General features: G+C 47.8%; 12 protein-coding genes across 12 annotated transcripts; 5 read left to right on the forward strand and 7 right to left on the reverse strand.

The window, feature by feature from the left end:
- Positions 1-28: 28 nt before the first annotated feature.
- Positions 29-712, forward strand: F5891DRAFT_1021936 (uncharacterized protein). Its single transcript, XM_041361211.1, has 3 exons — positions 29-332; positions 399-469; positions 521-712. Exons 1-3 carry the CDS (start codon positions 245-247, stop codon positions 644-646), a joined length of 285 nt encoding a protein of 94 aa, XP_041228543.1. The 5' UTR covers positions 29-244; the 3' UTR covers positions 647-712.
- Positions 713-927: 215 nt separating this feature from the next.
- On the reverse strand, positions 928-1,483 carry F5891DRAFT_1127515 (uncharacterized protein; the record flags this gene model as incomplete). Its single annotated transcript, XM_041364186.1, has 3 exons — positions 928-1,023; positions 1,081-1,194; positions 1,250-1,483. 3 exons carry the CDS (start codon positions 1,481-1,483, stop codon positions 928-930), a joined length of 444 nt encoding a protein of 147 aa, XP_041228544.1.
- A 2,710-nt stretch (positions 1,484-4,193) lies between these two features.
- On the reverse strand, positions 4,194-5,019 carry F5891DRAFT_1186111 (uncharacterized protein; the record flags this gene model as incomplete). The annotated part of the gene is made up of 4 exons (XM_041366647.1): positions 4,194-4,587; positions 4,643-4,784; positions 4,846-4,936; positions 4,993-5,019. The coding sequence occupies 4 exons, from the start codon at positions 5,017-5,019 to the stop codon at positions 4,194-4,196; spliced, it is 654 nt and encodes a 217-aa protein (XP_041228545.1).
- Positions 5,020-8,574: 3,555 nt separating this feature from the next.
- Positions 8,575-9,507, reverse strand: F5891DRAFT_1186112 (uncharacterized protein; the record flags this gene model as incomplete). The annotated part of the gene is made up of 2 exons (XM_041366648.1): positions 8,575-9,215; positions 9,411-9,507. The coding sequence occupies 2 exons, from the start codon at positions 9,505-9,507 to the stop codon at positions 8,575-8,577; spliced, it is 738 nt and encodes a 245-aa protein (XP_041228546.1).
- A 291-nt stretch (positions 9,508-9,798) lies between these two features.
- F5891DRAFT_948222 (putative methyltransferase-domain-containing protein) lies at positions 9,799-10,858 on the forward strand (the record flags this gene model as incomplete). Its single annotated transcript, XM_041374791.1, has 6 exons — positions 9,799-10,101; positions 10,126-10,286; positions 10,336-10,413; positions 10,463-10,622; positions 10,674-10,724; positions 10,784-10,858. 6 exons carry the CDS (start codon positions 9,799-9,801, stop codon positions 10,856-10,858), a joined length of 828 nt encoding a protein of 275 aa, XP_041228547.1.
- A 147-nt stretch (positions 10,859-11,005) lies between these two features.
- Positions 11,006-11,609, reverse strand: F5891DRAFT_1142965 (bola-like protein). The gene is made up of 3 exons (XM_041364938.1): positions 11,399-11,609; positions 11,207-11,334; positions 11,006-11,148 (listed from the first exon to the last, which is right to left on the reverse strand). The coding sequence occupies exons 1-3, from the start codon at positions 11,562-11,564 to the stop codon at positions 11,116-11,118; spliced, it is 327 nt and encodes a 108-aa protein (XP_041228548.1). The 5' UTR covers positions 11,565-11,609; the 3' UTR covers positions 11,006-11,115.
- Positions 11,610-11,740: 131 nt separating this feature from the next.
- F5891DRAFT_978416 (cytochrome oxidase assembly protein-domain-containing protein) lies at positions 11,741-13,397 on the forward strand (the record flags this gene model as incomplete). The annotated part of the gene is made up of 5 exons (XM_041376792.1): positions 11,741-12,231; positions 12,285-12,775; positions 12,825-13,012; positions 13,067-13,085; positions 13,111-13,397. 5 exons carry the CDS (start codon positions 11,741-11,743, stop codon positions 13,395-13,397), a joined length of 1,476 nt encoding a protein of 491 aa, XP_041228549.1.
- A 67-nt stretch (positions 13,398-13,464) lies between these two features.
- F5891DRAFT_1142969 (nucleophile aminohydrolase) lies at positions 13,465-14,697 on the reverse strand. The gene is made up of 6 exons (XM_041364939.1): positions 14,612-14,697; positions 14,413-14,559; positions 14,257-14,360; positions 14,118-14,206; positions 13,865-14,065; positions 13,465-13,812 (listed from the first exon to the last, which is right to left on the reverse strand). Exons 1-6 carry the CDS (start codon positions 14,612-14,614, stop codon positions 13,529-13,531), a joined length of 828 nt encoding a protein of 275 aa, XP_041228550.1. The 5' UTR covers positions 14,615-14,697; the 3' UTR covers positions 13,465-13,528.
- A 2,646-nt stretch (positions 14,698-17,343) lies between these two features.
- On the forward strand, positions 17,344-17,848 carry F5891DRAFT_1186116 (uncharacterized protein; the record flags this gene model as incomplete). The annotated part of the gene is made up of 2 exons (XM_041366649.1): positions 17,344-17,494; positions 17,547-17,848. The coding sequence occupies 2 exons, from the start codon at positions 17,344-17,346 to the stop codon at positions 17,846-17,848; spliced, it is 453 nt and encodes a 150-aa protein (XP_041228551.1).
- A 1,228-nt stretch (positions 17,849-19,076) lies between these two features.
- F5891DRAFT_1186117 (uncharacterized protein) lies at positions 19,077-20,931 on the reverse strand (the record flags this gene model as incomplete). Its single annotated transcript, XM_041366650.1, has 7 exons — positions 19,077-19,336; positions 19,459-19,783; positions 19,828-19,876; positions 19,926-20,026; positions 20,076-20,456; positions 20,500-20,739; positions 20,794-20,931. The coding sequence occupies 7 exons, from the start codon at positions 20,929-20,931 to the stop codon at positions 19,077-19,079; spliced, it is 1,494 nt and encodes a 497-aa protein (XP_041228552.1).
- Positions 20,932-21,640: 709 nt separating this feature from the next.
- On the forward strand, positions 21,641-23,389 carry F5891DRAFT_1186118 (uncharacterized protein; the record flags this gene model as incomplete). Its single annotated transcript, XM_041366651.1, has 6 exons — positions 21,641-21,778; positions 21,837-22,556; positions 22,605-22,679; positions 22,729-22,773; positions 22,822-23,092; positions 23,145-23,389. The coding sequence occupies 6 exons, from the start codon at positions 21,641-21,643 to the stop codon at positions 23,387-23,389; spliced, it is 1,494 nt and encodes a 497-aa protein (XP_041228553.1).
- Positions 23,390-25,055: 1,666 nt separating this feature from the next.
- Positions 25,056-27,627, reverse strand: F5891DRAFT_978421 (uncharacterized protein; the record flags this gene model as incomplete). Its single annotated transcript, XM_041376793.1, has 10 exons — positions 25,056-25,132; positions 25,172-25,397; positions 25,501-25,563; positions 25,828-25,907; positions 25,946-25,994; positions 26,034-26,159; positions 26,428-26,600; positions 26,681-26,743; positions 27,159-27,308; positions 27,351-27,627. The coding sequence occupies 10 exons, from the start codon at positions 27,625-27,627 to the stop codon at positions 25,056-25,058; spliced, it is 1,284 nt and encodes a 427-aa protein (XP_041228554.1).
- Between the last annotated feature and the right edge of the window lie 343 nt (positions 27,628-27,970).

Raw genomic sequence — 27,970 nt, forward strand, 5'->3', positions numbered from 1 at the left:
TCAGCCGCAGCACAAGATGACAACCCATGACAGCCCTCAGCCCCACGGGCGGGCGCAAATCACCTCACCGATGGATATCATGACGATGCAAGTTCCACTTATCCACCGTAGACAACCACATCATTCCCATGGTGGAGCTCCTGAATAGTACATAACAACTACGTTCCATAAGTTCCGCAAGATTTAACCGTGACCCTTTGCCCTCTACCAAAACTTTACCATATATCGATCACTTGCAATCAATATGAATCCTTTCCAGAGTAATGAACATCACCGTGAACGGAATCGTATACCTGCTCGCCGCAAATTGCGCTTCTTTACTAGAGACAAGAGTAAGTTTGTCACTTAGGCAATTACCGATATGTGCCGAGTTTAATGTACCCGTGGCCCTTCTACAGACGCGGCACTTTCCAATCCCAGGACATCCAGACAAGGCAAGAAGCATGCGAAGCAAGAACTTCGTCCCATGGTTAGTCTACGTGTCTTCATTTCCGTTGCTTGTTGCCATATCTTGTGATAGGGAAGGGACAGGGAAACCCACCTACCATTCATGACTAAAGTGAAACGTGCCCTTGGTATTCGCAGCTCGCCTCGTCAGAAGGGAGAGTCCAACAGGAGGCGGAAGCGGCGATCGGCACTTGTGTAACTGCGGACATATCTTGTTGCGTTTGGTGGTGTATAACATGCATTTCCTTCCAATACATAGACGACACCTCGTAAAAGTTCGTAAGATTCGTGACGTAATATGATACACACATGGTTTGATCTGTTGTACAACTGAGCACGGCTCGAAAGGCGCAGAGATGATGATACACCAGGCATCCCCGAGTGTAGCTGCAGTATGAATAGATTATCAAGGACAGATATATAATAAAGTACGCTGAGAGATTCTCGCTGCAGGCGGTTACGCACGGGACAGGATATTGTTCAATTTGTTGTCATCTTGAGATGCCATGTACCCATGCTGACTTCTTCCATGTGCGATAGCTCGATACGATCCCATGGTATAGGGATGATGTTGGCCTATGTACATAGTGCATGAGAAATCTCTATACTGAAAAGATACCATTGAATAATCACCTGAAGATAATGTGAAACCGCACGTCCGATTCTGCGTGTCAACGATTGAAGGTCGATGAGACCCCCATAGCCATCAACAGGTATCTCGTAATTGAGTGGTGAATATCCAGGCCACTTTGAGATGGACAATTGAGGCTTTAGCTGGAGATCAGATCCATACTGTACTCACCGACATCTTCACATAGATCTTGCCTCGGTGATCAACACCGAGGTCATTGAAGGTGTATGAGTCGTGTCCAGCCAATCGAACATTGGCTTGTGCTTCACCAAGGGTGATTCCGCTCCGGAAGGCACCCTTACGCTTGAATCTAACCTGAGGGGGGCTATTTCTGCGGAAGGCGTCTCCGAATGCTGGCGGCCTCGGTGAGTAAGATACTGATGATGCCCGGCGCGGTCTACCCATTGCTAAGGGTTGCACGACAGGGGGATAGAGGCCGGGAGTCCCAGCACGGTAGTCCATATCATCATACGCTAATAAAGGTCAGAGCCTGTCTGAATGCGTCCAAGTTCCAGACTTACGAAGATAATTCGCACTGTGATTGGGTGTCCGGTACATGCTACGGCTGGACGGGTACATCGGGTAGGCTGACGAAGAGTAGCGCTTTCACAATCAAACATGAGCAAATGACAACGAACATGAATAAGTAGTGTGGCACCTCTCCGCGCATCATTGGCTCACTGTACGATGCTCCCAACCGTGGATCGTATGGGTAGCCACCGACAGGAGTGGTCGCTCTGTATCCAAACGACTGCTTGCGAGGACGGCTGTAGGAGTCGTAGTCGTCGTAGGAGTCATAGGCGTCGTATGGGGAGTATGCCATGTTTTGTAACAATAATAAAGGAAGCGCTGGGGAAGTGGAAGTCTCAGGGAGCAAAATGGAAGTCACTTTTATACTGCTGGAGTGGCTTTAAGTAGTATCTATCGTAAGCTTGTGCACCATGGCATCAGAGAACCTGTGAGAAGAAGATATCGTCATATATCGTTATATATCGTAATATATAGGAAAGGTTTTCGTCACATTGTAATATAAAGTGATATAAAGCAATATATGACCATGTAAAAGCACCATAATCAGCATAATCCCCAGCAAGAACTCACCGGTTTACTGATGATAACCTCGAGGGTTGTGGGAAGATAGGAACTATGGTCCGGATTGCAATATCGGTACAATTCAAACTAGGTTGTGGTCTCTTCCACGAAGACCTGGCCGCGGCATCGCAAGTGCACTGTACCTGGCCTCGTGCGTGACCGGAAAGAGGGCGCCGATAGTTCAGATCACCACCGAAGATACCAGCTGAGATGAAAATCTGGGGTTGGCCTTGATCCACTTGGCAGAGACACGGTGGAGCCATGACGCCACAGCACTGGAGGCGCCGTTAAAAGCCTCCCAACTGTCCCAAAACTCCCTCGAGCCCCGAGGTCAACACATGGACAGTCACGGTCATAGACAGTGTTGATGGTGGCGGATCCTGTACGATGCTATGTTCTTCAATTCCTTAAAATAAGAGTAGCATTGGCTAGTTTAGCAAGTTTAGCATGGTGTAGGCGTGTTCCCTGCTCAAGGTTTAGGCAAGTATACGACAAGCAGAACTCAGCGGAACGTTGGCAGAATGTCTAAGAAAGATTAAGAATTTGGAAATGACGGCTCAGTCCGGCTGGGTCCGGCCGGGTCTATCCAACTTTCTGGTACACGTTCAACTCTCGTGACTAGCTGATCTTACAACTGGATCGATGGCGGAATCAATGCGAGAAAAACGGAAGCTACGTGGAGGTCGGACAAAATCCGTAAACAAGACCAAGACAACAACCTTGTAATTATAGCAGCTTTACATGAGACAGTTATATGTATATAAAGACTCCGAGTCAGGCCGGCAGATAATCAGATCTGAAACATTCGAATTGAACCTGGTCCAGGTTGTCATCCTCTGTAGCATCCAAATAATGCCTCGACTTAGGCTCTTTGTCTTTCGTCTTGGCACGGTGTCCCTTGGTAGACCAATAAAGGATCGTGGCTTCGTTCGTCGTGATCTGAGGCAGAACGCGAAACACGGAACGGCACCCTTTGAGAGGAGTCCGAGTCGGAACAACAGAAGAGAGACAACAGGTGTGCAGTGACATAGAGTTTGACTAGAATTTTAGTTGACTACAGCCATGTCTTCCATCATTGCTAGGAGGCGTTTCATCGGAAGAATTAGATATGGACAAGGAAAACATGTACCGATCGTCCGCGTGTATCTACTCCTGTTGCCTGTAGCCGCCTGATTATAATATCGTGAGTATGAGTAACACCAACATGGTGGTATAGTTACCCGGTGCACACTGCTGCACAAACCCGGAGCCACCCAGACCGTACCACAATTTGGCTCTGTCTGTCTGTCTGCTGATCTTTATCAATTGATTGACAAAAAAAAAAAAATGTCATCATTTCCATCATATCCGAGGCGCCTAAACGTACCTGAGTCCTGACCCGGCATTACGCGTCCGACGAAGAGGTGCAGGTCCTAGCGGATACTTAACCGTCAACCGAGATGCCATCGATCGAATAATCAGCACTCCACTGCTGACAGTCAGAACTTGTTATTACCATTCACCAGCCCTCTGAACCGTAGCGCGTGGCACTCTAAGCTGTGTAAGTGGTTTGCCGACATTCCTCGTGCCACTGAAATTCGACGGTGGACAGCACCCATGTGTCGCAAGATATCTATCTATGTCATCAGTATCAGTATTAACCCCAACCGCTTCTCGAACGCACCTTCTGCACCACCACCGACAGTCTGTCCAGGACTTCAATGTGCCGCGTCAGACTTGAATCAACAGCCGCCCAATATTGTAATGTCTGCGAGTGACCACGTTATGAGTTTCTCACCTGCGCTCCCGAGTGTATTTACATTTGAATAAAGTCAAGTTGCTCAACTTGAAAGTCCCATTAGTTGAGCCAGATATTTGCTTTTAGCATCACAAGATTATGACTGCCAGAAATATCTACCAGATGATGTCATCATCTGGCATGCTTTTGTACTTGCAGAACGAGTTGACGTAGCTTCTATCATAAGAGTAAAAGCCAACTTCGCGTGCATATGCAAGTGTTTTGTCAACATCAAATGACACCAGTTCAAGCGAGTTCCCACTCTTCCCCATCATCCGTCTTGAAGAGTTCTTTTACATTCTCGCGATGACCCTCGTTGTCCAGCAAAGGAGTCGCCACCCCGAATCCGTTCACAAAATAACTGAACTTCAGCCCTAGCTCAGGGTTTTTCGAAACGATCAAATGGCCGCTGCGGGAGACTCTGATGGATAGGTTGGTGGAAGTTAAGGTAATAGCGATGTCGTCAGAGCCAATCATGATGGTCCCTGTAGTGTCCTTGCGTTCGTTGATGAGGCGGACCCGGAAGCGGGTCCGCTCAGTACACGATACATAGACTTTGGAGTTAGGCGTGACGTTGCCTGTCGACGATCCAGGACAGTACCAATACTCGTTAGGAGAGACTTTGGAGCGGATGAAAAATCTTTAACATGATCGTTGTGAGCAGTTATGAAAGAACCTACAACAAAATGACTCACAAGTTCCCGCTAACATGATCCACGAGATCTAGAATCGGAATGACACTAAATCCGACATCACTTGGCAGTAGCCTGAAAAACACTTTGCCAAAAAAACTAGATGCAACTTGGGTGTCGGTGATGGGAGGCAGCACTGGCTTTGCTGACGTCGTGGGTAAAGAACTGGGGGGCAACACGTCTGATACTGTCCGAGTACTTCGTACTGGCGGAAGTGGACACGCCACGCCACCACTCATCGGCGACTGCACGGCTGGCGAAAACAGCAATGTATCGTGGGGAGGAGCCGTCGCTGATCTAAAAAAAGGTTCAGTGTGGTATCACAGGCATTGAAGAGTGGTTCTTGCACGTACGTCATCGACGTACGCATAGTAAACCATAGTTGTGCTTTAGGGGAGATGATTTGTCGGTTGTGATGGGTTGCGATCAGATACTGACATACTGTGATATAAAGAGAGGTTGTTTGGTGGAGTTGATATCAAAAAATCGCGGACAGTAAGTGAGTTCGTGGCTGCAATGTTGCTAGAAATATGGCCTGAGACACAAAAGAGAATAGTGAGGCATAAAAATTCGAAGGCAAGTTGAAACGATTGTCACTATCTCAAGTATCTGAATCCCACGGTGACTCGCAGTAAGGAGAGACTAGCCTGGACGAGGCTTGTGCAAAATTTATATAAATTCTTCTTGCAACGCTTGCACTAGTTATCTTGCCAAGGTTGAGGACGATTTGGGCAACAATGTTCCATGACAGACAGCTCACCTGGAGCCCAAAGCAATGCCAGGAGACCCATTCCGATGATCGGAATACCTCGGGCGTCTAAAGAATTACTGTATTTTACAAGATTGGCAATGCGAAAAACTCACTCTTTTGCAAAAATAGCTTTGAATGTCCTCCCGACTTCGCATATTTGGTATGTTTGAGCCAAAACGTCGGGGTCCTGTGCATAGATCTTATCGATCAGAGATAACACGTGCAGGGTATGCACCAGAGATGCACCATCCCGCTCTCCCTTATCAACCCGTACACCCCTTCCGTTCTCAGAGGAGATGGAAAAGTTCAAAACGCGGTAAATTAAAGAGAAGCCAAAGCATTCCATATCGATGAGGGACCGGAAAAATCATTGAGATCTGTTTCAGGGGTGCATCAGAAGCCTGAGGATGCCTCGAGGCTCTGAGCGGGGTTGAATGAAACCACGAGGCAGAGGCATGAAGGTTCGGAGCTAACAGTCTCCAACAAGCCTCAGGCAAACATGATGATGGTGGCGGCGACTCCTCCTGTGCGCAACTATATGCGATGCCGAGCGCCAGGAGTTCAGTATGACGTGGACACTGGAACCTAGACGGATTCCGTGACGTGAAAGTTTAGGGAAGATCCTGTGTTTTTGTGAACAAAAAAATGCTTATGGGATCCTGCAAAAGCCGGGAAGACCAAGTCAAACGTAGCTAGTCTCTCTGAGTCAGTCGTCAAACCTTGAGCTTGAAAGATGCGGTACTGGTGGCCAAAACTTAAGTCACACCACGGATCAAGGATGAGCTTGCACGTGACTTTTGAAATTCAATTGCCGAGTCCCGATTGGCTTTGAAACAGTGCAACTGCCATAACAAGGATGGACTCCATCAAGTACACGAGTTCCCAGTCTTATGAGGAAGGGCTGCGCCACTGCGGCCTTCTTCCTTAGGCATACATACCCGGAAAAAAATAGGAGGAAGACAGTGGTTCCCTCTTCATCATACCTCCAACCGACTCCTGGTCGCAGTCGCTCTGTAGCACTCGTTTTTCGCACATGAGAACTGCTCACATACTGTTAACGCTTAACATGACAATCGTGTCGTTGTTTTACAGATAACTATCAGAGGAGATCTATATGTAAGTATTCAATCTATCGCAGCATCAAGAGTAACCCAGCCAGCGGCTGACGCATTTTCAGTAAGCAGTCTCTGTGGCGTCGATAGTACGGGCTGATAACATCAAGGCTATATATAAGTAATAGCCTCAGATGCAAGGCAGTGAAACTCCACTCTGGACCGTGCTAAAGATTGCATGCAATAAATCCAGTGGTCTCTCGAAATAGAGATTGTAGCCGAAGCCTGAAGATTTGCCAGTGTACGCACTAGTACTTTGGCGGGTGAGCCATTCCCACGATGATACTTTGTGCCAGTGCGCAGTTACCATGATTCCAAAGTCTGCTAGTAAGCTGCGCACGGGCTTCTACCTGGGGGGACCTGCCACAGTCTAATTTCAATGTCTGCTCTGTGTACTTGGTATGTACATATTGATGTCTATGAGCAGGTGCTAATAGCATCCTCGCCATGAGACCGTTGTTAACGTTCATTGATCATCCTGTGGCCCGGTATTAATTTGTAATTCAAATGGGTGGCGCGTCTAAAACGGCCGGCGGGAACGGCGGACTGGTGGAGGCACGCCTCACACCAGGGCATTCGCGCACCCGGTACTACAAGGGACACAAGGGGTCCCAATAGTTTAGATTAGATTAGACCAGACAGAATTGTCCTACATAGAGCTCCGCTCTGCAAAGGACAGAAATGGAATCAAAAAAAAAAAAAAAAAAAATTGTAATTCAGTCTCCCGTGTACACAGACTTCCCTGAAATTGATTGGAGTCTGGGCACTTTCCCCACGATTTTCCCTCATCCCTATATCAATTACAATTTCGTTGCCTAGAATAATCTGACATATTCCCGACTCAAATCCCGAGCTCTATAGGATGAATGAATTTTTATTTGGCCGCATCTATGTTCAGGCTACAATTGTCAAAATGACTAAGTCACGTGCGTTCAGACCAGCGCTCACCGGTGGCGCCGCCACTTTCTCACAGCATAGATGTCACTTACCGCTTCAACTCCACGTCTCTCACTGACTGCACCCTGGTTGTGCCTCATATCCTCTCGCACGTCTCCTGCCTCGCATATCTATTTAAATTTTGAATCCCGTTGTCTCTTCCATACAGCGCAGCCACTTACCTCTCAGATATTCCCGACAGTCCACCGTGATTTACTTTTCACACCTCATGGTGTCCTCACCCCCAGGGCTCACACCTCAAGGCCTCATATGTGATCAATATCGTTGTATAGTCCCATATTAATTTATGAATAGCAGACAAACCTGCACTTCCGTTGGCCAGGGATTTGTACCTGACTCGCAGCAGGGCCCAAGACAAATACGGGGCGCAATGGCGCTGCGCCCAGCGTTTGCTATGCATTTTAACATATTCACTTTCAACTGGCTATGGTGAGTTATATATTTAATCGAGTGGCGACACCATGGGATAACACCGAAGGAGACATCGTACACTTGTAATTCCTGGCATTGGCCAGTGACGTATTCACGTCTGACTTATAGTATGGGGGATTAAAATACTGGGCGCAGCACCACCGGCTGCGCCCCGTGTTTTCCCTGACTCGGTTGACTCGGTTAATTCAAGCTTAAGTTCAATTATTTGTGTTGTAATATATTCAATCTAGTGTTGAAGCCATGAGCTGCTGGTAGCTATTAGTACTATTGGTACTATAGTTAGTTCAGGACCTGAGTCGTTATTAAAAGCGTCATGGTCTTCCGCAAGTTATTTAGTCTCCCGCTAGGCACACCAATATTTAGAAAGACGATCGTATTCGTTCCTTTTGATTTACACATCCGAGTCCATGTTATAATGTACAAATTTTGGTCAACGCCCACGTTCTCGTCAAAAGAAACGTGGAAGAGAGATCATGTAAAAGAGAAAGCACCACGAGCCACCTATTAGATTGCAAGAAAGACTAATTCATGAGATTGTAAAATGGAGTGTCCGTGTGTCAATAAGAGTGTAAGTATGCTACATGAGTCCGAGAATCTGTGGTCTAAAATGCTATCCAACGAAGCAGTCAGCCTCTTTGCTTGTCGTTACGATGCTGGTAATGAACTGTACCTCCAAGCTCAAACTATGGTATGCTTTCCAAAGCCAATACCTCAAATATTGCATCCCAATCAAGTAAATCTGAAGGTGAAAACGTAATCGCTGGGGGTAACAGAGGCACGGGTGTCGTAGGTTCAGTCGGTGCTATATGTGGGAACTCTGCCAGGGGCAGCGGAAGGACAGGGTCCTCAAGGGGAACGGGGGGTGATACTGACGTATTGATAGAAAGTAGGGGTCGCATGGGAGAACTGGGGGAATGTGGACGGGAGGGAGGGCGCGGACCAGATGGTCTCTGCCGTCGAGAGCGACGTTTATGTCTGCGCGACGATATGTCACATGTCGAAATTGGTGTATCATCATTATATGACGATGCGCTGGACGAGGACGAGGAAGTGATACTGGACTGATTGGATGAAGTAGAGTCGCTAGAGGTGTGGGAGCATATTGTTGATACTCTGGACAGGTCGGCCTGCCGATGTGTCCATGACCAGTTCCCTTCAATTTCTTCTCTTGCTATCCCCGTTTGGAGCCAGCTGCATGGGCGTGGTCCCCGTAACCTAGGTGTCTTCCGCCGAGAAAAGACAGGGAGAGGTGCGAGATTGTCTGCATGAGGTGACTGCATCTCTGCGAATGTCATGAAAGCAGGGAATGAAGAGGATCGGAACGCTATCAATAGAGGTATCAATAATTGTTCGGCCAAGCCACTGAGGAAACGCATCTTGCCGAAGCGACTCCCAAATTGTCTAGTAGTTGCGGCACTGGCGTAACACCGACTTGTGATGACTTATAATTGCATGGCTTCGTGCTCTGATGCCAATCACGTTGGTTCCTGGATGATGATCGCGTGCGTAGATTACTCACTTTGGTCTGTTCCCGTGAGTCCGGTCATCAAAGTAGACAGCGAGCTGATGAACGTTGCAGGAAGTTCGAGGAAAAGGTTCATAATTAGCTGCTGCATGACGGTGACCCGTACTACTATGTAGCGGATCCATGTTCACCGGATAGTCTTCAAGTTGGTGCCAGCGGTCACACAATGTTCAACAAACTTGAAATTTAAACAGCAGGACCGCGGGAACCTAAATCAGGACCAAATCAGGACCGACAACTTGAATATCATTCTACGTGTCACCTGACAGACGATCCTGACCGTGACTGTTTCTGTAAGATATCATAACGTTCGTCAGGGTCAAGCTCAAGGTTCAAATCGTAGCCGAATATCTAACTTTACGTATCATCTTGGGCAGTTATGATGGCTACAACCCAACCCACATCGCTGCTATTCGAGAGTCCACCCGAATCAGCAACGACTCGTTTAAACGAGATTGCCCTAGACGAAGCCCTTGACATATCAGATCCCTTGCGACATCTCAGGACCGACGCCAGCGACTTCGCTCGAGATGATGAAGATACTGTTGTCGTACCTTCGCAGCCACGATCTATCCTCGGTGAGACGATCAGATTGACATTTCCTGTGGACTCTCCGCTGGTGTCGATATCACTCAAGGTTGATGCGTCTCATGGCTGTGGTGGCATTGCTTGGCCGGCTGGTGAGGTGGGTTCTTTTTTTTAATGCTAGAGCGAGACATTTGATGCAATGCAGGTCTTATCAAATTACATCGCATTTCGAGGCGTCGAGTATCTTCAAGGCAAGAATATTGTAGAAGTTGGCAGTGGAACGGGATTAGTTGGTCTTGTAGCAGGCGCACTCGGTGGTACAGTTTGGATCACTGATCAAGCGTTCGTCCCTTATTGTTTATTTCAGCTAGTGAAGCAATAATTCTTCCAGCCCGTTGCTGGGTATCATGCAACAAAATGTGTCATTGAACAATTTGCAGTCCTGTGTCTCCGTTCGCGAACTCAATTGGTGAGATAATCTTGACTTGTGTAAAGGGCTGTGCACTGACTCCATACAGGGGAGAGACACCGCCCTCGGACATTCCTCTTCCTGAACTGATCCTTGCAGCAGATTGTGTCTACTTTGAGCCTGCTTTCCCTCTTCTGGTCCAGACCTTATCAGAGATGGCTGTTAATGGCAGTACAGAAATTTTATTTTGTTACAAAAAGAGACGTAAGGTGAGCGTCAGATCCGTAATTTGATGAAATGTCCGTACTAGCACTGCCCAGGCAGATAAACGGTTCTTCACAATGTTGAAGAAGAAATTCAGTTGGGAAGAGGTACGAGTCTTCTTTGACTTCTCGAATCTGACAACGGGTTGATAACAAGTGTTCACAAGGTGGGGGACGACCCAAATCGCGAAATCTACAATCGCGAAGCCATCTCGCTTCTAACTCTTACAAAACGGCCATAAGGAGGTGTGTCAAGTGACCGCTTCACCACTGTTCTAGACTGAGTAATTTCAATACCCCGTTGCTTCTTGAGAGATGCGGTGCAACGAGCGCTCCGATGTAGACTTCCATAGCAGTGTAGCATGTGTGACTTGAAAGGCAATCATTCTCGGTGACGAGATTTTTCTAGGGCTAAAATGAAATAAAATGCCGTCAACACCTTGTATACGTATGTACCACACAAACGGGTATGTGTCCGAAGAAGCACTATCCGCCCAAGTTATGATTCTGATTCTGATGAGATGGTCTTGACCTAGGGATCAGATCGTGTGTCAGTAAACCTCTGATAATGATGACGACGCCTGACTGACCTGTAACCCATGAATTCCTTCAATTTCTTGTTTCAGTACTCGTGTTACAAGTCTATGCTGGTTCAAGGTTGAAAGGCCTTTAAAAGCTTCACTTGCTATTTTGATGGCATAGAAATCACCACAGCCTCCTAATATTATCAGTAAGATCGACCAATCTAATTGTGAGCTATGTGAATGGCAAAAAAGTCGCACCTGAGATGTCTTGCACGTCTAGCTCACTTGGCAAAAACTTGTCGGTCAATTTGTCATATATTAGCTTCTCTCCCTCAGTAAGGTTGGCTGGCGGAATCAGATGGGGCTTAGTTGAAAACCTCCGGAAGGCTCGTGATGCTGCCAGTCCCCTCCTTAAGGTTAACATGGTGGTGGTGTGGACGGGAGAACGGCGAGCATATTGTGGCTGTGCATAAATTCGATTGACGTATTCATTTCTCAGAGTTTGTCAAGCCATAGGTCAGTGTCCTTCAGTACCGCATACATACATTAAATATTCGCATTAACCAGTCCAGGTACTGGGCTTGAAGCTTGAGGCCTCCTATGCAGCTGAGCTTGGTAAACGCTTTGCTGCGTCCAAGAGCCCATCTTGGCTTACGGGCTTCGCGTGCATTTTCAACTGCTCCAGTCAACTTTTCCAGAAGAACAGTGCCCAAGTCATGCCTTGCTTCGGAAGTCACAAGTTCACCTCTCTATAACTCATGGCTCTACCGGAGGTGTTATTCAGTCGTCGCGCAGCGCAAGCCAGCTGTTCCTCATTCCCTTAAACCTCAATTCTTCTCTGCGAACGCCTTTCATGGCGCTGCACAGGCATCACAATTACCTGTGCTTGCTCCACCAGCAGTCGGGCGCTGGCTCTTATTCTCATCGGCAATGGTTTTTGCGGTGATTGTAGTGGGTGGAGTAACGCGTCTCACAGAATCAGGGCTGAGCATCACAGAATGGAAACCCATCACGGGCATCATTCCACCTATGAATGCGGAGGACTGGAGCGTTGAATTCGAGAAGTACAAGGCTACACCTGAATTTAAACTGTGAGCATCCTTTTCATGTCTGCTCCTTGGATCATCTCGTGAACGCACCACAGTCTCAATCATTCCATTACCCTCGATGAATTCAAGAACATTTTTTACATGGAATGGGGTCACCGCGTACTTGGGCGCCTTATCGGCATCACATTTGTGGTCCCTCTGGCTTATTTTGGTCTCCGGAAGAAGCTCACTACCTCGATGCCGATCCAACTGACGGGCATGGCACTGCTCCTCGGTTTCCAGGGTTTCCTTGGATGGTACATGGTGAAATCAGGTTTGGAAGACTCCATCATGGATATGCCGGGCGCAGTACCCCGTGTTTCTCAGTACCGTCTGGCAGCTCATCTCGGAACGGCCGTGGTGCTGTACGCAGGGATGCTCGGAACTGGATTAGCGGCGATTAAAGATTGGAGATACGCTAGGGGTGGCTCGTGGAGCGGGTTCAGCACTATGAATTGGCAGAACGTGCTTTCAAATCCGGTTGTGAAGAGGTTTTCTCGATTGTCTAAAGGACTGAGTGCACTAGTCTTCTTGACTGCATTATCAGGTTCGTTCATTTCGGCTTTCAATTGGACGTAATTACAGTCTATGTGCAGGCGCGTTTGTTGCTGGGCTGGATGCCGGTTTGCTGTATAACGAATTTCCGCTCATGGGGGGTCGACTTGCACCTCCCATGGACGAATTATTCTCGTCCGCCTATGCAAAGAATGCCGACGGATCTGACATCTGGTGGAGAAATATCTTTGAGAATCCCATTACCGTTCAGTTCGATCATCGGGTTCTTGTACGTTTCGTTCTTTCCTATATTGTATTCTTCTAAGTGTTCGTTCGATTATAGGCGATGACTACGTATCTCAGTACTTGTCTGCTCTTCGCTTACAGTCGGCGATCCCGCCGTCCGTGCGCTGTTACCACCATTTGCAAGCAGATCTGTCACGGCAGCTTTTGCCATGGCAAATGTACAGGTTCTTCTGGGTCTCGCAACATTATTATACCTTGTCCCTGTACCCATTGCAGCTGCTCATCAGGCGGGAAGCATTGCTCTTCTGAGCACGATGGTGCACTTACTAGTATCGTTGCGTAGGCCAGGCTTAGCTGCACAAGCGTGGAGGAAAGCTGGGATGCAGACAAAGGGTCTCTGGCCTGTAAGACACATTACCCACACATGACCCGACATTCTAGAGCTACACATCACCACTCCCTTATCATTATTTCATGTTATGCATCTGAACCATGGGTCTTTCGAACCTCAGTTTTTGTGATTGATCAAATAGGAAGGCGGCTGTTATTATATCTTAGTTTATCCTGACATCTGTACATCCTCATCAGCAGTAGGCGCTGGTGCTGCATCAGGTACGGATGCAGGTGCGGGTGCCTCCTCCTTCTTCTCCATACTCTGAAGGTATACCTCTACGTTGTCGCCCTCTAAGATCCGGAAGCTGCCTAGCGGCGAAATGGGCTTTTCATGTTGACCCACGGGTCCGATGATGCCTACCGACGTGTTATTCACGTTAAGCTCCTTGTCCTGTTGGAGGGTCTCGCGGAGGGCATGAAGTCCATGCCGAATGAGGTCCTCGAGGTTGCCTGAAACAACTTCAATGGTATGAACACGGTGTAAGATTGATACGGCACATACAATCTGCGAAACTTTCATAGTGCTTCTCCAAATAGGTTTTTGCACTTTGACTGCGAGCACCGATCGACATGGCATAATACTCATACGAGTTTCCTGATGGCGAGAACTCAAAAAGATGGGGTCCGGATTGATCTTGACCAATGACGAGGAAACCAACTCCGTATGGTCTGCGACCATACTCCTGCGTGTTCACTTGCGCCTCTACAATCAACGAAATGAGCATCAGCCATGCGAGAGCTACTCAAGCACATACTATCAGCGATGGAAGAGACAAGGCGGTTTACTGGCATAGGTCTGTTAAACATCATACGTTCCCCCATTGCTTGCTGTCGCATAAAGTTGCTGCAGTCAAGTTAGAATGCATGCTATGCACTGTAAAACTTAATAAGCACCTGAGTACTCGTGCGTCTGAAGTAAGACCAGCAATGGCAATGCCGACATGATCGTCTATGCGGAACATCTTTTGCTGGTATGAAGCGAGTTCTCCTGTTGAACGCTGTATGGACTCTTTGTGAAGAGCTGTCCTGTAGTAATTATCATCCACTAACCTTGAGAGCAAGAAGGATCGCATGGGTCTTCGATCGCAGGCCCACTGCCGCCGATCCCTGTTTCACGGCTTCGAGTGCATACTCGACTTGGTGAAGACGACCTTGTGGTGAAAATACAGTGTTATCAGAGTCGTACGTGTTCCGAAACTAGAACATATTTTAATAATAAGATCACAAAGAGTATAGACCATGCACATACCATGATGGGGGTGGACGAAGCGAAGTGATATTGATTTATGCGGGTGACGCGTTCAAGGTCAAGTATCGGATATCGGATGACACATGTCACGGTAGTAATGGGGTGGCTCGGCTACATGATGGCAACATCAGACATTTGACTACAAAATGGCAAAGTTTTATCTACCTTTATCTAATGCATAACGAGCTCACGCCTGTTGTGCCTTCGGCACAAATCGAAGGAGCGCGTAGCGCTCCTTCAGGGGAGGAAAATGAGTGTTGTTCCTTCGTCACAGGAAGCCAAGGAGGGCTACGCCCTCCTTTGGCTTCCTGGCCTCAGGCTGCATCCTAATAAATTGTGCATTTTGAATGATTTTGAAATACATTTATGAGCAGCTTTTCAAAAAAACTCAATCTACTACACAACATAAAATAAAAAAATATGTAACAGTATCATTGAATGTATTCATTTCCCATTTTTCCCTGCTTCCCATCTCCCATCTAGGGATCAGCAAGGGTATGGGAAACCCTTGAGGGTAGGGATAGGAATTTGGATCTGAAGACCCCTGTACCCCTGGGAATATATCCCCAAATTGATTACCATAGGAGTGATGGATACATATAAAATTTTGAAGTTGTACATTTGCCTTCAAATGGTAAAATATATGTGATTGGAAAAGTGTTACCCTGGGGTATACCCATGGTATCTATCTCTGGTACCCTTCAAAAACCCACACTTACACTGTGGGTGATGGTATATTGGTAAGTAAGGGTAAGGGTTTCACCTCAGATACCCTAGGATATACCCATGCTAATCCCATCTCCTGTCTCCCGTCTCCCGTCCTCTGGTTCTCTGGTTCTCCCAGTTTCCCATTCCCATTTTCCTGTCCTCCCATTCTCCAGTTTTTGAGTCTCTAAGTGATCTTTTTCTCCCTTTTTTATTTTTTTCATAACCTTCTGTCATTCATCTCCCAATCTCTTTTATCTCATATTTGTTTTCCCCCTGTCTGTCATTGTATTATATGTTGTTCCATTATTTGCTCTATGTATACTACCATAACAATCAGTACAGTAGGAAAAACACTCAAATCTCATCACATATCTTTGCCCTGCTCAGGCCAAAAAAGAATTCATTATTTAATGCCAGGTACATTACCAAGGTCATGCTAAGTTCCCAACGGGCAACACTATTTGAGTCAGTGTTCGAAAACACGTGACAAAACCACGCGAGTTGCCAAATCGAGGTTAAGCGCTCCCATGTGGCCTTTAGCGAAAGCCACGCGAGCTGGCGACTCCTCCCGAAACCGTTCTACTTTACTTCTTAGATATGACACATATGTATCACAATTGCAGATCACACGATAAAGGAATTGTTGGCACATGTGACATGCATGTGATCAACGCAGCACAACAATAATCGGAGTTGAACGATCGCTATTCAAACCATCATATATATTTCTCTCTACTGTACATTCGACCCTCAGTCCATTACCACGAGCTGAGGGTATGTTATTTATCTTGCCTCATTGTATACCTAGATCTAATGTTCGCTCTTAGCGCTAACCAATAACATTGTCTAGGTACATTGATAATGCAGTCCATTACCACAAGCTGAGGCGCTAACCAATAACATTGTCTAGATTCAACAGGTTATGAGCCCTGTGCCCTCATAATCGAGAGCACAGAAACCACCCTGGACATCGTTGGACCTCAGTAAAGCTCATCGTAACACACACGCGTCCGGGAGTTACACAATCACAATGACGGCTACGTTCATGGCGACCTCTGAGATACCAATTTCGTTGTGCAGTGTAGGGATTCATTTCTGGCTGGGCTGGTAGAGACTGTTTTTACCTTACCTTATGTTGGCACTTTTGTAGCTTACATAATAAAGTTACCTTTTCACCAGTTTTACTATGAGTCTGAGAGATCAGCAAGTTTTTATGATATTTCCTCTACTCTGAGCCTTGAGCCTGGTCCAGAAACCCTTTAGGGTCGAATAGCAGCTAGGTTCTGCAAGACCCAACACATTGTTCAGACTCACCATCTGAATTGTTGTACCTTCAGCGGGACGACAAACACTTCATGCTGCTCGATTTCAATTGGGCCGGACCGATCCAGAAGACGCATTATCCTATGTATGTCAATCAGGAGGATATTCGATGGCCTGACGGTGCATGGGATGGGCAGAAGATTGTGGCAGAGCATGACTTGGATATGCTGAATTATCTATTTCATCCTGAGCAAGATGTTCGGGAGCCAGCTGCAAAGCGCCGCTGTATATTTGGTTAAGGGTCACTAATGGTCATTTGATTCATTTATAATTTGTTGTATCACCAAAAGTCCACTTTACTTGATACCAGTCTGTTTTTTTTCGGAGAACGGCGACATAGATTAATATCTGTTGTAATGTAGCTCGCCAATTCGATTATTGCCCATGGCACACGCCTTCTCACAAGTCTCAGTAAGGAGGATTCTACCATACATAAATGGAATATACGACCTCATCCTCAGCGGAGGCAGCAATAAAATGATGTCAGAGTGGACAGTACCTCACAGCCATACAGGATCTTCCAGAAGCAATGGTAGATCTGTCTTCAGCGGAGGTAGTGATAAAATGATCGCAGAGTGGACGGTACCTCACAGCCGTAGGGGATCTTCCGGAAACAATGGCGGATCGGTCCTAAGTGGAGGCAGTGATAAAATGATCTCAGAGTGGACAGTTCCTCGGATGGCGTCGGCGTGAGGAAGAGAATGCAGGCAAAGGCATCCGCGGTTTCCTCGAGTTCTGCTGAACATTCTGGAATGCACTTTCCGACATCTGGCGCGATCTCCAAGATGCCGGCTCAGAACACACTCGCGCAATCCTCCCGTTCTTCTGGGGTTAAACTTAACCTCATGGCAGGTGAGTTTGCCGTCAAATTGGAAGAAGTTGAACTCATTGAGATGACTCTCAGATGCGGAGCAACAGCCTGGCCTGCCGGATGATGTGCCCATGCATACGTTCCCAATTCTTCTCAGAAGCCAACGACCGGAACTGGATGATCAGCTTGCGCTGACCAACCTTGCCGGTCCCGAACCAACTGCAAGGGACATTCTGCAGGGCATCAAGGACCTCGGCAGGAGATTTGATCTCCTGGCCACCAATGAGGGGGTGGAACACATCAGATGCCCAATAGAGAGCATGTCAGCATCTCCGGTACATCTCATGATACCCGGATCTGTTACGCAAGTCACCATTACCATATATATACAATAATTCAGCCACTTTGTCCTGACTATGCTGTTCCTGGTCGATGTTCCTGTAGACTGGGTCTTGGTCCATGTAATTTGTATATATGAGCTGCATTGTTGGTTGCTACATATCATTTTCCCTAGTGAGAATATACTTTACTTCATGATGATCACATGAACCTGTGACAGTCGATGCCATGATACTCCGGTATAGATAGTTCATGCAGTAGAGGGCACATCATTGCAGATGCTACATGTATGGTGTATCCCTCTGAGATGTATATCAAGATGCATCCCTATTGACTAAACCTCGCTATACTACCTTCTGAGACCAAATCCTATATCGTGTCAAAGTAATGTCAATCGGCCCTTCCAAGATGACATGCGCATGTACCAGGCACTCAGCAGTGTTTCCGAGACCAAATGCTTTACTCTTTGGGGAGATCCATAAGATACTGTACAGCCTGAAAAATCCCTCACCAGACCTTCCTGAAACAGCAATGAACATTGACATGCTGGGTATATCTGTAGGCCCTTTACAAACTCATTTACTGGGGCCATCTGTCACTCATTCCGAGATCATTACCAACACTCTGTAGATGCCCCTTCCCCAGCCGCTTGTGTACGTTCTGGGTTGAAGACTTAATAGCCACTGACTAGGCCTACAATACCTGGCTGAGCCCTTCCCTAAGTTCTTCCGAGATCCAACACTAGCACTGGGCCGAAGAAATAACCTGCTGGGCTTATCTAGAAGCCCCTCTGAGATAACTTTCATACGTGCTGGGCCTAAGAAACATCCAGCTGGGCCCTTTCGAAATCATATGAGCCTATCTTGGGCCAGAGAAATAACCAGCTGGCCCTTCCGAAATCAAATGCAAAGTCTATGCCGTATAATTTGATTTGTGGGCCCTTCCGAGACCAAATGAATTCCCTTGGGCCTTGTCGGGCCCAGTTGGTTTGCCAAAGCACAAACATTGATCTCGGATGGGCCGGGCTCATGAATATTGGCTTAGTGTATCCATAAGAACCTTTACAATACAAAACGGTCAGTAATATTGTAACAATAGGAGCATAGCATTGGGCATAGAATATCGGGAGCCGGTATATACATAAACCTAGAACATATCAAAGCTGGTCATATGGTAACAACGGGAGCATGACACGGGGCATAAATCCTCAGAATATCGGGAGCCAGTATGTACAAGAACCTTGAAAAGACAAAAAGGATAGCCATATTGTAAGATCTGGAGACATTAAGATGCGGACATCGCTCTCTGCCGTGCATCCGAGATGTTCAGCCGTTGCTCCAATGCATTCAACCGTTGGTTGAAGTTGGTCTCCGCTGAAGCAACTCTTACCTCCAATGCCTCCACCCGCTCATTGGTGGCGAAGAGATCTAATCTCCTGCCAAGGTCCTGGATGCTTTGCAAGATGTGTCTTGCTGTTGGCTCGGCATCCATGGCATTGGCCGGCGCAGGCTGGGCGTCCTGTTTGGGCTGTGGGACTGGGTTGGCTGTGGATGTGGTTGGAAGTTGCGCCATTGGAGCATTTCTGGGCAGGACATCCGTTGGCTATTGCTCTGCCTCTGCGAAATCTAGATGAGTGGAAGCTGCTTGGATTGAATCAAAAACTTACCATTACCCTCTTGTTCACTGCCGGAGGAACTAGGGGGCGGGGGCAGTAGGTTTGTCTTCCTAGATGAGCGGCCAGTTGATGTCTTGGCGCGGGACTTCAGAATGCGTGTTCTGGAGTGCTTGGGAGGATTGGATGCTGCTACAGCGGTCTTCACCTGCAACCTCTCCCTAACACCCACGCCATCGATCGCACATGTGATTTTCATCTGATCACAGTTGGCGCAAGCTAGTTGCATGCATCCGAACTTCTTGTCCGGCAGGACAAGGCAGGGTATGTTGAGTTTCCTGCACTTGTCGCACTTCCGGGGGTGGTGACGGACAGAATACTGTAAAATGGTTAGCATATTATGGCAGTCATATGCTGAATGACTTGCCTGCAATGGGGTAGCGATATGGGAATCCTGGCCCCATAGGGCAGGCTGCATAAATGAATGAGTGGAAGAGCTTTGTTAAGTGCAAATAACATACCCTGGTGTCTGCATCTGGAAACCTGTGTCATCAGGCGCATCAGAAGTGTCCGGAACTGCCGGGTTGGCATCCTTCTTAGCGGCGACAGGCAGCGATACCTTCTGCTGAGGGAGTTAACAATTTGGTCAACAATTCATGCGACTGACATACCTTTGGGATCGCATATACCGTTCCGGTGGGAGCTTTCTCTTGGTCTTCATCCAAGTGGAACTTCTTCTTCCTTTGTTGCCTCGGTTTCGAGGACTGGGGAGGCAGCTCGGGTGTGTCAGTAACCGCCTCGTCAGTGTCGTCTGCTGCTTTTCTCTTCTTACTTTTGCCGACCTGCAGCGCAACCTTTGCAGATTCCTTCTGAGTGCCGGCCACAAAGAGATTGTGTTTGAATGGAGTAGCAGGAGGTGCTGAAGTGTCAGCGGATGATGTTGCATCCGCAGGCTTGGGTGGGGGAGATGTTGGTCTGGGTGGAGTGTCCGGTGAGGTGATTGGATCTCCATCTGTGATGGATGCAGTCGGCAAGACCACCAAGACCATGGACTGCGGCGTCAAAGTATCTGTTGGGGAGAGGACAGGCAGACACAGGTAAATTTATGGGTTCAAAAGAGGTAGAAACCTCAATCTCAGAGGGACTGCGGTAGCCCACAGTCTTGTCAAACCTTGGGTGGCTCTGGATCCTCGACTCGTTGTCTGACACAGAGGTCCAGTCGGGGACGCACTCAAAAGTACCGCCCTTGGAGTACTGCCAGATCACGGCAGCACAGGAGAGTAGCTGCAGGGAGAATAATGTTGCATCCCCAGCATGCATCCTTAGATCTTTGGCCTATGTGGGGTTTAGCTTGCCAGGAATTCCAAAGTCCAAAAGAAATAAATTCACCACACACCTGGCGATGTCATCCGATAGTGTCAAACTCTCTGGATCGTCCTCCTTCAACTTCATGCAACGCTTCATGAGCGGTTGCACGGCTGCCAGAGTGGCATTTAGGGCATTGTTTGCTGCCTCGGAAGGTGTCATGGTTGATATAGAAGTAAATGTGGTAATGTAGATACGGACGAGCAAAATTTGGTGTTTGGAAAATTGTCCAAGTGCCAACTTTTATATCAACCCGTTGGTTGTGGCCATTTCCGCGAATTGTGGAAGCTCTGAAATGTGGACCGGGTGTAACATTATTGTTGCACAATAGAACTGCTGTCTTACGTCATCACATCCACATCAGGAAAGGCCGATCTGCATATGCCGCCTGACCATAATCTGCTGTCCGGAAATCCCATACACAGCATAGCATTCATTATGGGTGAGAAGTGGATTAAGGCTTGTTGCGGCGGCGTGCTAGTCTGTATCGGTGAGACCCTCACCCCAATACTGTCCGTTATCACAATAATATGTGGATTGATCTACAATACCTCCACCGTGACAACCCTGAATCCACTTCTCGCCCATAATGGGTGCTATGCCGTGTATGAGATCGCCGGACTCTACACCATTTTTTGTGGATTTGCAGTGTGGATATACCTACGGCAGTGACCGAATGCCAGAGTGGTAGCTACAATTGTTCTGTACAATAGTGTGACACCCGGACAATATTTCTGAGTGACCACAGGTCTCAGAAGCACCCAGAACCGGCAGATTGGGATGACACCCAGCCATTTTCCCACACAAACATACTCTCTTGCTTCCATCCCTTTCATTGCCATTAACGAACTTCATCACTTCACAATTTGTCATGATACCTCAGGAAGCAGCCAACGACGCCCTGGAGACAACTCTGGCTGATGTGCAGTCGCTCATCAAGTGTTGCATGAAGTTAAAGGAAGCCGACCCAGAAACCTTAAGGCTCTCGGATGAGATCGCCAGGCGAGTGGTAAGTTATATTTCCTCTCCGACTTCAGATTTTTTTGCAACCCGACCATTTCACACAGGCCAAAGACTTGAAACTCTATGCAGGGAATGCGACATCATTCTCTCCCCTGCTACTCTCCTGTGCCGCTGTTATCCGGCAGTATTCAAAGGGTGGCGCCTTTGAGAGTGTCCCCGATTGGACTTCGGTAGCAGAAGACGACCCACGGATCAAGGACCACCCGCGATTTGAGAAGACCGTGGACTATCGCCCACCCTTTGCCCTTGATGTTTCTCTACTTGCGACATCGAGCGCAATCACCACCTCTTCCACCTCACCACCTCACATCATCCCGCCCTTGACAACCTCAGCTCTTGCATCAATGCCATCCCATGCGGACCCAGATATCATTGCCAAGCCTGTACCGGAACCGAGACGATCTTCGCACTTACGAGCACGTCAGAATCCATCCTGCATGGACCTGGATCTCATTGCCAAGCCGGTAGCGCAACCAAAACACCCTTCCCACCCACGAGTGCTCAAGAACCTACCCCCTCTCCTTCGTCCGGCACATCCACCCTTGAGATACTGCCACCTGTATGTGGCCGAAGCTGAGAGGGAACATTGGAAGGCACTTTCCACGGCCGGCGATAGCAAGAAGAGAAAGGCAGGCGATGAAGATACGGATGGGGCCATTGTGGTCGAAACCCCCAAGTTACCTTCCTCGCCCCAAGAGCCTCTGAAAAAGAAAAGGAAGTTGATGTCGGATGCGCCAACTGCAATAATTGATGCAAAACCGAAGGTATGTCAGTTGATCTTGGTTGATGCAGCAAATGGCTTATCGCTCCAGGCATTACCGTCTGTTGCTCCTGACAAGGCTGGTCCGCCAGGCGATGACCAGGGTTTCTGGGATTCAGACATTCGGGTAAGTGATTCTCACTTATCCATAGCGCTGATGCTGACCCATTGTCAAGCCTGCAGAATGGGGCTCAGATGATTGTATCGCTACTCCATTCCAGGTAAGTCGTTGTGTCTATCTGTACCAGGACAACCTAACAAATTTCAAGCATTCCGTTCGTTTCCATCCCTGGAAGTGCGACAAGTGCACGAAAATGGACATACCATGCGTTGTCCTTCTGGACAAAAAGTTCGGATGCATGCGACTTGCGTGTGCAAATTGCGACCTCATGAAGGTCACCTGTGCGATCGACGGCATCGGTGTGAGGAAGAGAATCCAGGCAAAGGCGTCCGCGGCTTCCTCGAATTCTGCCAAACACTCCAGAACGCGCATTCGGAAGTCCCGTGTGATCTCTCCGGTTATACTTAACATCGCCGAAGGTGAGCTTTCCGTCCAAATGGAAGGATGTTAACTCATTGAGATAACTCTTAGAGGTGGAGCAACAACCTGGCCTGCCGGCTGATGTGCCGATCAAAACGCTTGCGATCAACAGCACAAGCCAACAGCCCGAACAGGGTGATCAGTTTGCGCCAACCAACTGCACCGATCCCGAGCCCACTGCAAGGGACATCCTGCAGGGCATTCAGGACCTCAGCAGGAGATTTGATCTCCTGGCCACTGTTACGCACTCAAATAGATCTGTTATGCGGAGCCCTAAGAGGGGCGTCGTCCGCTAACGTTCATGACGTAACCGGAAGGGTCCGGTGTAGCGACTGAGACTGGCGACGTCGAGTCGGCAGATATCAGAGACGCGCGTGTCACGTGACTTCTAAGACGGATGTCTTCAAAGTCACTGACGTTCTCAAAGTAAGGACAGTCTTGTCCGAACGATGAGGTAGTCGATCGAGGTAGACTTAGGCGCGATGAGCACCTAAGAAAAGATACTAGAGACTGAAGCTGAGGGGGCTTCAGAGGGAAGTATGTTCGAGGGAAGATTGAGTAGATTCAAGTTAGGGAATCTAGTACAGAGTGACCGACTACTTATACTAAGTGGAAAGGGTTAAGGGCAAGGCTACCGTACTGTAGGTAAGGGCAAAGGGGAAACGGAAAGGGTATAGGTACACTGGTAGCAGAGCCTGATTAGTGATGTAAGGTCGAATGCGGAATGAGACCGAGAAACATTGGAACGAGCCAACGGTAAATGATACAATGTGCAGCATGCACGAGTCAAAGGAAAGATAAGACAAGATAAGGAAAGCCACATTGGTGGCACAAGTCAGAACGAGTCATAGCCCGAAGGCACGTGCGCATGTTGGTGCGATAGGAGGGGGGGACGAGGGACGGGAACGGTCCCGAGGATCCGGTCAATGGATAGTCGGTAGAGAAGTACGAGCCGGAGGCATACGAGGGCGAGGACGAAGGGGAAAAATGATAGGGGGGCCATGTAGCCGATGTTACTTGTAACAGCCACCAACGAGCGACTGGACACCTTGGATGTAAGAGTTCGTTCAGTGGAGACCATCATCCACCAGCGCTTGGACGCACTGGAGCAACACCTTGACGCCTCGGATGCCTGGTAGAGAGCAATGACACCCTATCCGGTACATCTCGGATCGACTAGTTTCCGGGATTCTTTATATCATGATACCCTATATATTCTGTACTTTTAGCTACATCTTTCCTTACTATGCTGTTCACGGTCCCCATCTCCTGTAGCTCAGTTCTGGGTTTATGTGATTTGTAGATATGAGCTGCATTGTTGTTTCATTCAATATCTTGTCTTCCATAGTGAGGATATGCTTTACTTCATGATGATGACATGAAGCTGTAATATTCATGCGGTAGTGGCAATGAAAGTTTTGACACTCCCAACTACGGCACGATGATCGTGGCCGATGATTTCCTGAGCGTTATAATGATGTGCATCATTGCAGACAGTACACGTATGGTGCATCCCTCCGACATGTATATCAACGTCGGATCCGGATCAGCATTCATATCGAACTTTGTCCCATATTTTATTACTTGTTTCTGTTGCACCAGTTGCATCTGTAAAACTAGTCTCTGACACAAAGTGCACTGACTTGGCCAAAATTCTCTAGCTGAGCCCTTCCGAGATCCAACACTTGCACTGGGCTTATCCAGAAGCCGCTCCGAGATTATTTGCACATGTACTAGGTCGAAGAATATCCTGCTGGGCGCAACTGTTGGCCCTTCCGAAATCAGATGCCTATCATGGGGCAGACCAAATAACTAGCTGGCCCTTCAAGAATACAATGCAGTCCCATGCCATATATTCAGCTTAGTCGGCCCTTCTGAGATCAAATGAATATTCTCTTGGGCCCATCCGTAGGCCCATCCAAGACTACCCGGCATGTGTACTGGGCCGAACAATAGATGAGACTATACGTTGCCCCTCCAGGCAGGATCATATGCATATCCAGTGGGCCGAAAAAACTTGCTGGGCCCATCCATGACCCCTACCAAATCAGTACCACATCCATATACTAATGGCTCACCCATCACTACTGGGAATTCCTTCATCGTAGGCCCACCCGACTTGCCTGCATATTGGGGCCCACCTTGACTGGCCCAATCTGTGGGAATGTGCATGTGCTGGGCCAGTTCGGGCCTTTTGGATATTGGTGCACTGGGCCTAAACCTTACCAGCTGGACCGATCCGCATATTGAATGTGAGGACCAATTGGGCCCTTCCGGATGCTTGTGTACTGAGCCGATCCGCACCTGAATTTGTTATGTGCCAGGCCAGGTCTTGCATATTTGACCTATCCGCACACTGAATTGGTATCTACTGGGCCCAAAATAACCAGTTGGCCCATCCACTAACCCTTCCCAGTATTGTGATGGGCCCAGGAATAACCGGTAGGCTCACTTGTGCCCTCTTCTGATACTGTCAATAACCAGCTGGGCTCATCCGTAAGCTATTCCGATACAAGCTGAGCCCATTCGCCAGCCATGCCTGATACTATTATGGGCTCAAAATTTTCCTGTTGGCTCTTCCAACATCAAATTTCCCCAAGAATAAGTAGCTAGGCCCATCCGTACCCCCCTTCCGAGATATATAACTGGGCCCATCCATACCCCCTTCCGAGATATACATATAACTGGGCCCATCCGTACCCCCCTTCCGAGATATATAACTGGGCCCATGTACCTTGTGGCCCATTACAATTGTCCCATTCATGCTATGGCATCGACACTTGGCCCACCCGCTAGCATGGGCGCTATTCCACACTGTGGGCCCATCCATGCATAAGCACACATGGGCCCACATTGGATGGCCTGCCTAACTGGGTCGATTCTCAACCTTTGGCTGTCTGACTAAGTCGAAAATAAAGTACTGAATTATGTGACACATACCAATGTGTCACTGTAGCCTGGCCACATCCTCAGGCCTGACCTGTAGCTCTTGACAGCCTGGTGGACTCCTTCCACATTGAGCATGGGAGTCTGCACACAGGTAGTGGACTGTGTGGGTATCTGCTGCTGAAATCAAGCAGGTGGTATGGTTGATGGGCCAGCTATCAATTGCTGGTTAGAGGGAGGTATCTGCGGGGCCATCCATGGCAGAAATTGCATAGGTGTTATGGTCGATGGGCCTGCCATCATGTCCCAGCTAGGGAGGTCTGACATCTGTGGGAGCCACTGCTGCACGAACTGAGGATGGGCTGCCCATCATGTCCTAGCTAGGAAGGTTCATCTGTGTGGGGCGCTGCTGTGGGAACCATGCATACAATGTCATTGATGGACCAACTGTCATATCGTACATATATGGTAGCCCCTGCTGCAGGGATTGACATATGGCACCGGCCTTGGTTGTGCGGGGGGGCATGGCTGGTGGCTGCATAGCCAGTCTGGATGGTGCTACCAGATGCTCCATGGCCAGTCCAATCTGAGCGCTAGCAGTATTTCCACATGGGTTCTTCCCTGTGGACTCCAGTTATTTTAGTAATTGCTAGAAATTTGTTAGTTTGTAGTGATGCAGTGATGAATAATTGATATCATACCTTTGACTTCCACTTTCCCTTTGATGTCTTCTTGGGAGGCATACTTAGAGAGAGCTGGAAAAGCTGAGGGGAAAATGGAACAGGACTAAATTTATAGTGGCACTGGCCATTGACAAATCAAACACATGTTTCATTGAGGCAGCAAATCGAGGGTGGAAGCTAGAATTCAGTCTGAACACTCATGGTGAACATGTAATTATAACAGGTGTGATCAGTCAAGCGCTACAATATTTGATACAAGAAGGGAAACACTGTCTACACGTTGTTGAAACACGAGACACAAACATGTCATATGCAGTACACTGAATTGTCGGGAAATAGAAGGGTAAACAGTGGAACCCCAAGCTACATGCAGATCAGTTAAGAACATGGTATTGATATATACTTGATCACTGTAGAAATAAATGTAAGCACTTAAATATTAGTAGAAAAATGAGGGGGTTACCTCAAAAACTCGCTTCCAAGGCAAACCCTTCACCTTTGACGCCTGATCTGTCAGAACTAACTTCTGATATGGGCTCGTCCCAGTCTTTGTCATTGTCATCTGATTCAGCATCATTGACAAAGGGGTCCATGGAATATTTATCCTTGGTGATCAGCTGGTTGGGGTCATGGAAGTTGTGATTGACTGCAAAGGCCTCGAGTTAATTTAATTGCTCCTCTGAAACACTGAATGCTTGTAGCTCCTCCTTGTAAGTTCCAACATCAAAGTCAAAGTCATCTTCAAGCTGGTTTGCGTGATGGTGGGTCATGAACCTTTTGAACAGGCGAGCTTCATTAGATGCTGCAACGTATTCCCGAGCATTCTTCTGCTGAAGTAGGTCAAGAAGTCTTTTATGATGCTCAGTCTCCTCTATCTCCCATGCAGTCATAAGGAGATGCAAGCATGACTTTTCACGAGTCACTTGCTTTGCAGAAACACCTTGTGTGATAGTCTCCTCATCCATGCTCTGCAAGCCACATCGAAAAATAGCAGCAGCCTGTTCATTCTTATTAAATGCCACACCATAAGATAGATAAGCATTGAACATACTGCCTTTGCATCAGTTAATGATATATCAGTGTGATCATTCCTGAGTATTGACCTCCTTGTCCAGCGCAATTCTGGTGCACTTTGCCCAGCAGGGCGTGCATAAGGAGTAAATTATGATTTTGCACAGGTTGTATACTGAGAGAGGTGGCGGACAATGCCATGGGCTAGAAGAGATGGAGTATAATCCTGAATGATGCGAGGGCTCACAAAACAATCATTTAAATTGTTGGGTGGGGTAAGTGGTCTGTTGCTTGATG

The sequence above is a fragment of the Suillus fuscotomentosus genome (genome assembly GCF_016647785.1).
Source record: "Suillus fuscotomentosus strain FC203 chromosome Unknown F5891scaffold_15, whole genome shotgun sequence".
NCBI classification, from domain to species: domain Eukaryota; kingdom Fungi; phylum Basidiomycota; class Agaricomycetes; order Boletales; family Suillaceae; genus Suillus; species Suillus fuscotomentosus.

Coding starts and splice junctions, on each gene's coding strand:
- F5891DRAFT_1142965 (XM_041364938.1), bottom strand. CDS start 11,564: ATGTTAACCTTAAGGAGGGGACTGGCAGCATCACGAGCCTTCCGGAGG. Junction 11,335..11,398: donor AGACGTGCAAGACATCTCAG/GTGCGACTTTTT, acceptor TGATAATATTAG/GAGGCTGTGGTGATTTCTAT. Junction 11,149..11,206: donor AAGGAATTCATGGGTTACAG/GTCAGTCAGGCG, acceptor TCTGATCCCTAG/GTCAAGACCATCTCATCAGA.
- F5891DRAFT_1021936 (XM_041361211.1), top strand. CDS start 245: ATGAATCCTTTCCAGAGTAATGAACATCACCGTGAACGGAATCGTATA. Junction 333..398: donor CTTCTTTACTAGAGACAAGA/GTAAGTTTGTCA, acceptor GCCCTTCTACAG/ACGCGGCACTTTCCAATCCC. Junction 470..520: donor AGCAAGAACTTCGTCCCATG/GTTAGTCTACGT, acceptor ATCTTGTGATAG/GGAAGGGACAGGGAAACCCA.
- F5891DRAFT_1142969 (XM_041364939.1), bottom strand. Junction 14,066..14,117: donor TGTCTCTTCCATCGCTGATA/GTATGTGCTTGA, acceptor CGTTGATTGTAG/AGGCGCAAGTGAACACGCAG. Junction 13,813..13,864: donor CTATGAAAGTTTCGCAGATT/GTATGTGCCGTA, acceptor AAGTTGTTTCAG/GCAACCTCGAGGACCTCATT.